The following is a 14000-nucleotide window of genomic DNA, read 5'->3' as shown; positions in this document are numbered from 1 at the left end:
ATATTTTATTATATTATACCCAATAATCACATAAATAATTTATTTTTATAATTATTTTTTATTTTTAATAATAAAATATTATCCAAATTAATAGTCTCAATCAAAATAAACTTATTATCCCAACATTTCATGAATCCGAGATTTCTTGGATTGAATTTGATTGGCTACTTGTATACCCTTTACAATTCCTGAAATGTATAAAAAAAAAACAAAAGGATTCTCTCAGATTTCATTGTCTCAGTTCTTAATCAAAACAATAAAAGGCCAATTTCATAGGACGTCGTCGCACAAGGACTTATCTCATTGAGCGTGAATGAATGAATCAGAGTGACAACGTCCCTAACGTGACGTAATTTTTCAGTCGGATGGGGACTTATTTTGAAAAATATTATGTGGATAAAGAACTTTGGGCTGTAATAATGTCACTTGGGATAACAAAAATATCTTAATTTTAAATAAAAAATAAAATAATATTTAATTTTATATATATATATATATATATATATATATATATATATATATATATATATATATATATATATATATATATATATATATATATATATAAAAAATCTATGCACATTAATTCTTTTAAAACTATAACAAAGGTTACAATTTACAAATACTTTGGCTTAATCAAGGGAGAAACTTTTTAGATTAATAATACAAAGATTAGTGGAAAGCTAATAAAAAATTATTTTTATTTTTTAAAATAATTTTTGTGAATGCAAATATTTGTTATTTATGATGCATTTAGTTTGAAAATTATTACAAAAATATATTACCTACAAAATTACTAAATTTAAATTATTAATATATAGATATAAATAAATATGGTGTTTGGTTTGATATAATAAAAAAAATATTAAATATTATTTCATTTAAATATCTTAAAGATTATTAAAAATAATTATTTTAAAATATTTTTATTTAATAATTATATTAATTGAAAATAAATATATTTTTATCTTTAAAAAATAATAAATAATAATAATATTATAATAGAATCAATATTACATTCCATTGAACCGAAATGTCAATATTGATATATACTTTTTGTCTTTCGCTGGGATTCTTCTACTCATGTTGAATTAATAAAGGTGATTGTGATTGAGAAAATGCAATTTGCCGATAAGAAATTTGTGGCTAATCCAAGTCAAACAAATTGAACCAATTTGATTAATTGATGATGTGAACCATGTGGTAAACTAAACTCTTCTATAATTTTCTAATGCTTTGGTGCATGGTTTCCACTGTGAAATTGTCTCTTCCCGTCTTTTCTAGCCATTTGATTTTTATCTTTTTTTTTTAAATTAAATTATATGTTGCCATGCCGTTTGACATTATATATAAATCTCATTTGATTAAAGATGTCATAAGAGTGTTCATGGTTGAGGCGAATTGTGTCATCTTTTATTTGGTCGAGTCTATAGGGTTTATGGGACATGTTGAAACTTGTTAAATCATTTACTTTATAGATCATATCAGTTATTTGAAATAGCAAAGCCTAAGACATAACTTATAGTCTTATGAGTCGTGCCTCCAAAGGTTTTTGATGGGCTGATCCAAATGTTTTTTGGGTTTACCTACTATATTTAATAATTTTCTATTATAAAAAAATAAATTATTGACTTTGTATTTTTTTAAAGTAAACAAGGGCAGTATCTCTAAAATGTTATATAGAATACAAAAGAAAGTCATAGCTATATGATAAAATAATAAAAGAAATTGTACATAAAAAAATAAACTTATGTCATATCATAAAATTTACAAAATGAAATATCATACATTTTTAGTCATATTTTATATCTAAATTTTTAAAATCTTTGAATATATTTTCAACAACTCCATCCGTCATCATCTAATCTTTCATACACAATGCTTTCAACCATATTTGGATGTAAATTTGACATTCATCATCCAAGGCCAATTCATTTGCATTAAAAATTGATCATGGTGCTACTAAGGGCGTTAATAGATTACGTGCCATGGTGGATGCACAAGATAAGTTTTTAATGTGTTTTCCATTACGTTAAAATATCAAAATTATCATTTTCACTCATAATTTTAGATAAATTATTAATATTAATATAATTTATAAATTCACCAAAATTAAAACTTGAACCTATCAACTGCTTAACTTTCATCGAAATAGCCCACAAACATGTTACTTTTAGAAAAACCTATTGAACTTACTTAGGATTGTGAAGTATGTGTAATATCTTTTGATCTAACTTCATTAGCATACTCCATTTTAGGAAAAAATTCCCTAACATATTCTATTATTAATGATAAAAGTTGTATCAAAATTTCCCCTATGACATGTAACAAATTTTCAACCTACACAATTTTAAATTAAATAAAATTATGTATACAAAGTAACTTATTTGTATAAATTGATATGACATATGATTGAATAATATAATTGTTTACTTTTTTTCTTACTTTAAAATCATTTAATTACATGTTATCACTTCAGACTCTATTGATATGATAAATTAAATTTGTTTGTATAAATAGTATTACTATTTTAAATTTGAACAATGTTATGTACATATTTTTAAGCACATAATTGGGTACATAGTTAATGTGTTATCATGTGATTGGATATTATTTTATATTTAATTCAAAATTACCAAATCATATAATAACATATGATTACACCTTTGTTTTGTCTTTTTCGTTTGACATCTTTTTGACATGTTTTTGTCTTAGACAAAAATGATTTCGCCTTCGTCTTCATTGAATACAGGTGGAGAGGCAAGGAAGAGACGTTGGAGGAAGACATAAGGTGAGAGGGAGGACGACTGACGATCGGAGACCACTAATCGATGTCAGAGAGGGGACGAACAAACCCTGAGAGGGTATTTATCACTTTTCAAACTTTGAATTAGGAAAAAATTGTGAGTTTTTTTAAACCTAGAGAAAAAAATATAATAAAACTTAAATTTTTTTAATAAAATAATGATTTTATCTCTAACCCTAATTGAGATTTTTAATAAAAATTTGTTTATAGATATGTGTTTAGATTTTTAAAAGTTGAAAAGTAAGAGTTTGATATTTCACTATACCTTGAGTGGAAATGTCTTTTGGCCAAAATACAATTTCAAGAATGAAGTTACTATCAACAAATATTAGGGACAAAATTGTAATACAACTTTCTCAATGGGATAAGTAAGAATTAATGTTTTTAAAATCAGATTGGTGATTAAACCGATTATCTTACTAGTTCATAATTCGACCGATTCAACTTATTATCAAATTATAATGAATAAATTTTAATTAAAAATTTATAAAAAATAAAATCAATCAAAATACTCATATTTATGGAGATTAAAACATATTATTTTTAAGAAGTAATAATTATTTATTTGATTTCAATGAAACAATTAAAATAAAAAAGTTTCAGTCTCATGATACAGAAAAAAATAATTTTATAAATTATTACCTATAGAAGACATTTTAATAGATATAAGAGACTTTTTTTTCTTTTTTTATTTTATTTTTGAACTTGTTTTTCCTTACAAACATTTATAAATTTATCCGTTCTAATAAAAAATAATCGAATTATTCAAAAATAATTAAAATTTAAAAAAAATCAAACTTTGGTAAAATTGGGTCAAACCGATTTTGATCAATCAAATTCGGTTTTGATCAGGTTTGGTTGAGTCAAATAAATAAATATTTTTTTACATTAACCAAATAAAATTCAGAGTCGATTCTCAATTTGATCTGATTTTAAAAATTGGTAAGAATTCAGCCTACATATAACGCAATTAGTCGGACTTTTAAAGGTTATGTTGTACGATATTGATTGATTGAAATCTACAAGTTTTGTCATCAACGGTGAGTAATTTAACAATAAAATTAAATTATGAAAATCAGGTGAATCAATATGTCATCTAGGTATGGCGTCACGTATTTAAGTTGAAATTTGGAACATTAATAATATTAAAATTACAATTAAACTATGTGCATATTTTTATATATAAATAATAATATATTATCATATAATTATGTATTATTTTATCTATAATTTAAAATTATTTAATTATATGATGATATATCATTATTTATATATAAAATTATATATATTATTTATACATATAACACTACTTTTATAATTAAGTCAACACAATTTATAGGTATACATAAAATTGATTTTTTTAGATCAAACAATTAGACATATGGTTTGTCTTATTCATCCGACGAATCCACTAAAAATGAGAATGAGATATGCCAATCTATTTTTAAAATGACATATTAATTAAATATAATTTGTATCATATGACTTTTTAATCACATAAAATATAATCCTAATCTTAAGAAATTTTGATTGATAAAATTACTTTTAATTAATCTAATGGTCTGTTGTAGGTTTCATAGAATAAATTATAAATAGATTTAAGCCGAATAAGCTTGAATTTGAGTTTGTTAGAGTTTAGCTTAAGAAAGTCGAGCTTGAGTCTTTTGAATTTCGACAAAATTAAACTTAAACTAAGACTCAATATGATAAGCCAAACTTAAACTCTATATTTTTTAATATTTTAACTTATTACAAATTTATTCTATTCCAAACTAGAAATAAATTAACAAACTTTATCTAAATATAACTTTATTAGATTAACACAACACCTTTTTTTTTTTTAAGGTCTATCAAGTTTTAGGCTTGAATAACACTTGTTTAGGCCTGAAGTTGATACTTTAATGAACAAAATTTTTTGTTTGAGTGTGCGCCAGGCAAAAATTTTGATAAGTTTGAAACTAGTATTTTTTCCAGATCAAACTACGACTAGATTCAAACTGAGTCGAGCTCGATTCATAGACAGTTCGAGCTTGGCTCGGTTCATATATGAGCGGTTCGAGTTCGGTTCGAGCTCAACTCGACTCGTTTCGGGCTCATATTCGATTCGGCTCATTTTGACTCATTTTTTCTAATCAAAACGATGTCGTTTTTAATATATATTAATCAAAATGGCATCATTTTGTATAAAAAATTTTAAAAAAAAATCAACCGAGCCAGTTCGAGCTCCGCTTAGCCGAGCTTATTTCGGGCTCGAACCAAACCAAACTGAGCTCGAGCCGAGCTTGACTCGATTCGAATCCAGCCCTAGGTCAAACAATTTGGCACCAGGACTGTTTGAGCCGATTGATAGACCTACCAAAAATTGTAACAGAACATGCGGAGTTATCTTGAAAATGACATCGATTAAATATAATTTTCATTGTATGACTTTGTAACTGTTATTTGACTTTTTTTTATGTCATACTTAATTGATTTGACTTTTTTGCTCGTCACGTATGAAGGTTTAATTAGTGGAATTTTATTTTAGGTAAAAATACGTTTATACCCTTCAAAAAGATAGAAAAGTTTTTTTAGGCCAATGTAATTTACTCAATTTAATAAAGAAATCAATTTTTTCTGCGTTTGTAGTAATTAAGTATGTTACATCAATGGAGACAAATTCTGATGAAAGAAAGAGATTTGGGTCAATAAAATAATATAATAAGCAAGGGATTACCCATATGTCAAGATTTCCACTTATTTCCTTCTGCTTTTGTCGTAAGGCGAAAGGAATTATTCTCACTTAAATTACCCTCCAATCTCAAATTTTCACAATCTCAAATTTTCACTTTTTTATCATAAAAATCTTAAACATTTATTTATAAAAAGTTAAATTTATTAGTTTTAAAAATAAACTCATTATTTTATTTATAATATTAAATATAAATTAAAATTTAATTTTTTCTTCTCTCCCTACAACTTTAAAAACTAAAAATTTATTCATCAGATTAACTTTTAAAAAATAATATTTTTTTTTAGAGTTTAAATTTCAATCCTCGATGTAATATAAAAATTCAACACAATTGCTATGAAATCAATCCATCTAAAAATGTGCCTAATTCATGGACAAACTATAAAACTAATAAACTCTATTATTATTATGTCAATGGCAAAACTAATGAACTATTTGAATGAGCCACTATTTAGTAACTGTTGAAATAATGATTGTTTTTTTTGCTGCATATTCAGCTGATTTATTCTTTAATTGTCCTAGTTTTTAAGAGTTGGTTATTTCTTAATTGTTTCAATCCTAATTGTTTCAATCCAAATTGTTCTATTTTAAAAATAATGGGTACAGAGCATAGGTCGTTACGGGTTATATGTTGATGGTGTTTCTGTTATGTATTTGTCTATTTAAAGGCTTCAACGTTCTAAATAAAAGATAAACTTTAGTCTTATCTCTCCTTTCCTTTAAATATTTTACTCCTTTATTTTATTGTTTTAAATTCAACAGTGGTATCAGAGCCTTTGAGAGTAAACACGTGAGATAGCAACAAATTTCTTTCATCTATATTTTTGTTTACCCAATGGCCATAGACTCTAATTTTGTGCAGGTAGTTATCCCATGCTTTGATGGTCACTATGACCATTGGAGCATGCTAATGGAGAATTTTTCATAGTCAAAGACGTATTGGCCAGTCATCGAATTTGGAATTCAAGAGCCACCAACACGCATGACTTTGACGGATTCCCAAAAAGCAGTGTTGGAAGCTAGAGAGCTGATGGACCTGAAGGTAAAAAATTATCTCTTTCAGGCTATTGATCATCTCATCTCGGAAACTATTCTTTGCAAAGAAACTTCCAAGGATATTCGGGATTCTATGAAGAAAAAATATCATGGCTCTGTTAGAGTGAAGCGTGCACAACTTCAAGCCTTGAGAAGGGATTTTGAGACATTGGCAACGAAGGATGGAGAATTTGTCACCAGTTATTGTGCCAGAACAATGGAGATTAGTAATAAAATGTGATTCCATGGCAAAAGGATGGACAATGTCACCATTGTGGAGAAAATTCTGCGTTCTTTGACACCAAAATTCAATTATATTGTCTGCGCAATTGAAGAGTCAAAATACATATATGCACTCTCTCTTAATGAATTGTAAAGCTCCTTATTGGTCCATGAACAAAAGATGATCAAAAGTTCAATGGTAGAGGAGCAAGCGTTGAAGGCTTCTAGCAATACTCATTCCAACAATTCTAGAGGAAGAGGTAAAGGAAGGGGAGATTGAGGAAATAGAGATGTCGATAAGAATTTCAAAGCCAATGACGACCAATTTCAAAAATTTGGTCATTATGCATTTGAATGTTATACTAGGCTGCATAATGACAAAGAAAAGTAAGAGAGTGCAAATTTTGCTGAAAAGAAGGAAACAAAAACATTATTGATGGTTGTTCAAGATGGAGAGAAACTCGAGTCAGATATTTCATATATGGATACAAGCTATAGTAACCACATGAATGGAAGTAAGTCTTCTTTTCTTATCTAAATGAAGATTTCCATTCCACTGTAACTTTTAGTGATTGTTCTATTGTGAAAGTGAAGGGAAAATGTGATATTAAGATAAGAACCAAAGATGGCTTTGAAGAAACGATTTCTAATGTGTTAACAGTTAATTTTCCTTTGTAATTTTGTATTTGAAAAAAAAAAAAAACTATATCTTAAGAGAGAAAAATGAGAAAACAAAGTAATTTTTCAATTGAATCCCTCAAAAATATCTCATTTATGATATATTTATATTTAAAAAATAAAATTATGTACATCTATTTTGAATATATAAATAAGTATATATTTATATATATCACGTGATGATACATATAAATATATACTCAAAGTGACAATATATAATTTCATTGATATTGAGTAAAATTAATATTATGTTTATTTATTTTAAAGATATAAATAAATATATACTTATATATATTATTATATGAATGAGTAATATTTTATCAAATATCTTATAACTTATAATGTCTATTATATTGAAAACAATATAATAAAATTTTAAAAATATAAATATAAGTTTTAAAATTTTAAAAATATATTAATATTATATTCAAGTGAAACTTATGATTTTACCAAAAAAATATCAATGAATTAAGTTTGACTCAAAAATTAAATTTAAACTTAATTTAATAATAATTAATCAAACTTGATTTGATTCAAGTGAAGTCATGATCTAAGAGTTTTTTTTTTTTTTTTAAAAGAGGGAAGGAACGTGTTTTGTATTTTTCTCAAAAATAGAAAAAACCAAGTTTCAAGGGTAATCATTATTATTCTATAAATTAAAAACTTTAAAATGTAGAAGATTACCTCCTCTTAACAAATTTTATTAAAGAGAACAAAAATTTGATAGGACATACGGCCTTCACATTTGGCATATTATCCATCCATCTTTTATTTTCCTCCTCGTCTATTTTAGTTGTTTAAGGTTGGAAGTTGGTTAAAGATTTCTAGATTTGTGGTAGAAAATAGAAATCTATTTGCTGGATTTTTGGAATTTTGATTTGCTTAAATGGGTCCTTTCAATCGGCTTTTTGTTAGATACAATTGCATTGTTAACTCTCTCTTTTGTTTATTTATATTCAAGGTCCTCTTGTATTTATAAACTTCCATTAGAAAAATTTTAAAAACTTAAATATTTATTATTTTATTAAATTTTTTAATATAATTAAGAATACAATTATTATTTAATAAAAAATTAAAATTTTATCTTTTTTTCTCTCTTAATTTAAAAATATAATAATTTTTTCTACTAAAGTTTAAAAAGTTATATTTTTTCTCCTAAGATTTTATTTTTTCCAAATAAACCAATCCTAGAAAGTTATCAGTTAGTCTTCCCACCATCTCCCTCTCAGGTGGTTCTCAATATGAAAAACACTTTAAATTTGGTTAAAATGGTTGGACAACATTGCACAGATTTGTGCTTTGGTTGGACGATGCACTCGCTTATGTGTCATCCGATCGACACATAGATGGTTAGACAATACATAGATTTGTGTGATATCGTTCAACTATTTCGATCAGATTTTTAGTGGTTTTACTGGGAAACCACTAGATAAGGAGATAGGGGGAAGACCGATCGATGACTTTCTTACACTGTTGTCGAAAAGTGGTTACTTGGAAAAAATAAAACCATATAGAGGGAAAAAAACTTTTTAAACTTTAGGTAAAGAGAAATTATTAATTTTTTAAATTAAAGGGAAAAATAAGATAAGATTTTAATTTTTTTAAATAACGGTTTTATACTTACCTATAACAAATAATTTTAATAGAAAAAGAAGTATTTGAGTTTTTAAAATTTTACATATAAAAAATTTAAAAATACACCTAAAATTGGATGAGAATAAGTTTTTTGGCGTATAATCAATCATAAATCATATTTATGAATGATCAATTACATGGGATCTGAGAGACTATTAGACTAAAGAGTTTTTCATTTTTAATCAATTATATTTTATTATAGGCCAAAGGACTATTTCCCACCCAAGGTATGCTTTTTCTGTAAATTCCCACCCGTTAACTTTGAAAAACCCATTTACCTACCCATGGGCAGTTAAAAAAATTGTCAAGTTGACGGATTCAGAGGCAAAATCATCATTTTATTTGTAATATTAAAAATAAACTTAAATTTAATTTATTTTTTACCTCCAAACCCTAACAATTAACAATTTTCCCCCAACCCAAGTTTTCAAAAACAACATTTTCCCCCTTAGGGTTTCCAAACTTTCGGATTGAATTTTCTGGCAACGACCGATGATCTCCAGGCGATGTTTCTTCCTCCCCGACGTCTTCTCTTTCTGACCGTGCGACGTCTTTCTCTCCTAGGCGTCGTCGTAGACGAAGATGAATCGTCTTCATTCAGAGACGAAGACTCTTCTTTGACGAAAAATCTTCTATGAAATTGGAAGATTTACTTGTGTCATCATAGACCTAATCATGTTCAATGTTATGATTATAATTTTTAGTATTTAATTAAATATTTAAATTATATTCTATAAGTGATTTATTATTTTTAATTTAAAATTAATATATTATTTAAGTATTTAAATTATTGATAGTTTTATTATTTTCTCCCCTAATTTGGATGCGTCAATCCTCACTTTTTTGCAGACACGGGAACAAAAAATTCATGTAAATGGCATTGGGTCATGTATAGCCCGCATTTTTTGAACACAATATGCATATTTACTTGCATATCATGACCTCACAATTTTTAAAAAAAAATTACAAAGTAAAATATTAGTTAAAAAAAGTACATTTAAACCATGTTGCTAATAAAATAATAAAAGATTTTAAGAATTTAGATATAGGTGAAACTAAAAATATATGATAACTATACATACGAGTTCAGTTTTGATCAATATCTTGTGTACTATTTTAAATATATAAATAAGTATATATTTATATGTGTCATTAAATTATTGGTTGTTATTTTATTTTTAATTTAAAATTATTTAATCATATAATAATATATATATCAAATATATATTTATTTATATACTCAAAATAGATATATATATAATTTTATTATTTACTTTGTCATATTAATCATTTTTTTTTGGTAAATGTAAGAGGCATTTCAATAAAATTTTAGAGGTATTATTTTTAAAAGAATAATTGTGAAAATTAATAATTTTTAAAAAAAAAATTTTGGTTGGTCATTAGAGGCACAGTCCACTATCCTGTAGGTTCCGCTTTGAGCCTTAAAATTTTGTGGGCCGACGTATCCTGCTGCAATAAACTATGGCAATTATCTTTTGGGTGATCTCATTGAGGAAAAAACAGGGGATAAACATAACAACAATAGAATGGATTTTGCAGAATTTGAATTGACTTTGATGGCAGAAGCTTATTTCTCTAAATTTTTCCATCCTGCATACCAGAATTTATTCAAGATTACTAGGAAGTAAAAGCATACAATTAGGAATACATTATTTCAAACATATATTTAAGCACAACGGTTTCTTCTTGTTAATTTTCAAGTGCAAGTTTAGCTGCAACCACCGGGACCAAACCCAACCCTCTGACCGACCAAATCATGGTGCACCTCTATTCCCCTTAGCTGAAAATTTCCCAAGACCAAAGAAGGTTCTCCAGAGCCTGCTTGAAAAGCTAAACACGCTTGGCTTAAATCCTTTCCATAAACAAACAAAATTCCCTTCACATCCAGCTCCAATTCAACCCCACCTTTGAAGAAGATAGAAATCTTTGGTATTACAACTTCATCATACTTGCTAAAATCATAACAAGTATCACAGTCAGCATTGCTCCCTGGTTTTAACATCTTATAATTTGACATTTTCTTACAGAAAGCTGATCTCAGGGCTGCATACACAGATGGTGGCAGTGACGTGATGGTCGTTCCTGAATCAATTACCCCTCCTGATTTACTATACTCTGAACCAGCTACGGGTAGCTTTTCTCCAGCGACGGCCATTCCGGTTAAGATAATATCGTAAAACTCAGACTCTTTTGGAGAAGTGGGTATTGGAGTGAACTTGACGAATTTGTATTGTTTATCATCATCAGTCTTGCCGAAGCTAATGTATCCAGGGGAGCTATAAGATGAGGGAAAGCAGTAAGAAAAGTATTTTTGGGAAGTTTGTGATATAAAGGATGCTGGAAATCGATCAAGACCAATTATGCCAGTTGCTCCACCCAGTCCACCAGAATCGACTGAATTGTTTCGGCCACAACCAAAAATGTAAGGGTATTTGACAAATGTACCAGAGCGGCGGTTTATAATGGTTAACTTTTCAGTTGCTACGACGCCAGAGGAGTTACCACTGCCGTATGATTGATTGTAGATGCACTGGTTCGCTTTATTGCAAACTGGTTCGAAATCTGCAGGAACGGTAATCAGCTAATTTCTTGTTACAAAGTTCTATTATCGATCCAAAAGGAATTGGTGCATGCATATGTTTCAAATTATCAATACTGTTAAGAATTATGTCTGTAGGATGTTCATACATACCTAATGGCTCTAGTGCTTTGCGCGAAGGTGGGATTTAACTGAAGAGTGTTACAAATATATATTTGTACCTGATAAACAGGCTGACGATCTGCATGGAACGACGGAAAACGAGGAGGATTTGGATGGATCAAATAAGGGTGTTTTCTGTTTGAAGCAATCAACGCATGGCGTGCACTGTGTAAAAGTGATGTCGCTACCGGTGTCCAAAAGGAGATTAACCCTTTGTCCTGGCGTTCCCAGGGATGCAGTAATGTAGAACTCGATGGATGCCCCAGCTGATATATCAGGCTTGGTGCCCACCGTGAAGTAGTCTTTTTGCTTTAAAAGGTCATCATCACTGCCAGAATGTTTGAGCTTGAAGAGTCTGGATTGAATGTATTTGGCTCGGGCGCGGTCTTTGAGCAGAATTTCCGAGTAATTCAGAGTTTTTGCTTTGCCCTTATTAATGTAGGAGCATGGACCATATCTGCTTACAACCTCCAGAGATGCTTTGCTTGGAACTGAAACAGCAAGACATAATATTCAGTCAGAAGGTCAATAATAATTACGACAAATTAAGCTATGAAAAATCAAAACTATGTATGTAACCTCTGGTGGAATTCCGGTTGCAAACAGTCGGAGGCAAAAGAGAACTGACTTTAACAATGTGACTATAAGAGAGTTGGGCTTCAGGTTGTTCAGCATGACTGTTGTTTACAGTACATAGAAGGCAAAAAAAAAGAAGGAAAGCTTGGAGGAGAAACCTGAGATACATGAGGGCAGGAAGCTTAGTAGAACGTGCAAACTTTGTTTTTCTGGGTTGCTTTATATAAGCAGATGGAAGGCCTAAACGCATGAAGTGCAAGTAGGGCTGGATACGAGCCGAGCCGAGCCGAGCTGAGCTGAAACAAGGCCCAACTTGTTTTCGGCTCGTTTTCAGTGAGCCCAAGCTCGGGCTCGGGCTCACTGAGCTCATTAAACATATGTTCATGTTCAGCTCATTTCATAATTTTAGTGTTCGGGCTTAGCTCGCACTTAGCTCGGGTTCATGTGTTCGGGCTCGGGTTTGCTTTGGACTGGCATTTTAGGCTTGACAGCTCGGTTTCAGGCTCATATTTCAAGGAACAAACAGTGTCGTTTGTTCTAAATTAAATGTTTTTTTATTTGAGTGAACGACTCACTTAACTGATATTCGGATTTAGATTTGTGTTTGTTTTTACTTAAAATTCAGGGTTGCATTCATGTTCGGGCTCGTTCAAGGCAAGCTCGGGCTCTGGCTCGTTAGAGCAAAAATCGTTTTAAACCCGAATAAACTCACTTCGAATTCAACCTTCTTAAGTGCAAGCTAGTCTCGCTTCACTTGAGTTTGGAATGTGCTGAGAACTGTTTTTCACCATTGGCACAATTGAGACAACGCAGAGATAGCCATTTAAAAGTAATGATTTAGTGATAGATTTAGAAGTCTTGATTTAGTCACTACTGACCACAAATCTTTTTTTATCTTTATTCTTAAAAAGCACGTCATAAATTTGGTTCAAAAAATGCATATTGTGATTCAATACTTCGTTTTTTTTAACGACTATTTTACTTTGTAATTTTTTTTTTATTATATGGGTAAATCATCTATCTATTTATTTTATTTTTAATTTAAAATTATCTAATAAAATATTTATTATTAATTCAAAGCACATCATCTGAGATTGACATCAGTAATTTTGTGGGAGCTGGGATTTTGTGTGGGCTTATTAGAAATGGTAGCTGTAACAGTTTTAGTCAAGTAAAGTCAGGGTGGAAAATACCAATGTTTTGAAATTCAGATTAAATTGATTGAATCAGCTCGACCAAGGTTTGATGGTCAGTTTGGTCTAGACGATTCAATCCCGAGTCATAAAACTAACATGTTATTTTACAAAATTTTCCAACATATTTCTTGGTCTCCATATTTTTCAAAACAATAATAAAAATTTTAGAACCAAGAAGAAGGCATGTAACTGAACAAGAAGACTTTGAAAGGCATATTGATGTTCCTCTCACAAGATTGATGAATGTCTCATTCTGAGATTAAAAAGAATTCAATAAAAATGCATATAATTGATTACATTAAGGTTGGGAGGCCAACGAGCCACACACCTAAATTCAATCGAACTAGCACGCTTGATTCTAATAAATGAATTCCATGTCAATCGCTTTCTTCTTTAATT

The 14000-nt window shown here is 28.9% G+C and overlaps 1 protein-coding gene across 1 annotated transcript; it reads right to left on the bottom strand.

Annotated features, from left to right (window-relative positions):
* Positions 1-10666: 10666 nt before the first annotated feature.
* Positions 10667-12655, bottom strand: LOC123224205 (aspartyl protease family protein At5g10770-like). The gene is made up of 4 exons (XM_044647837.1): positions 12564-12655; positions 12409-12506; positions 11889-12320; positions 10667-11690 (listed from the first exon to the last, which is right to left on the bottom strand). The coding sequence occupies exons 1-4, from the start codon at positions 12653-12655 to the stop codon at positions 10837-10839; spliced, it is 1476 nt and encodes a 491-aa protein (XP_044503772.1). The 3' UTR covers positions 10667-10836.
* Positions 12656-14000: the final 1345 nt, after the last annotated feature.

Source organism: Mangifera indica, chromosome 1, assembly GCF_011075055.1.
Source record: "Mangifera indica cultivar Alphonso chromosome 1, CATAS_Mindica_2.1, whole genome shotgun sequence".
NCBI classification, from domain to species: Eukaryota; Viridiplantae; Streptophyta; class Magnoliopsida; order Sapindales; family Anacardiaceae; genus Mangifera; species Mangifera indica.
Note: the sequence above shows the minus strand (reverse complement) of the source record. Positions and strands in the feature narration are given on the sequence as shown.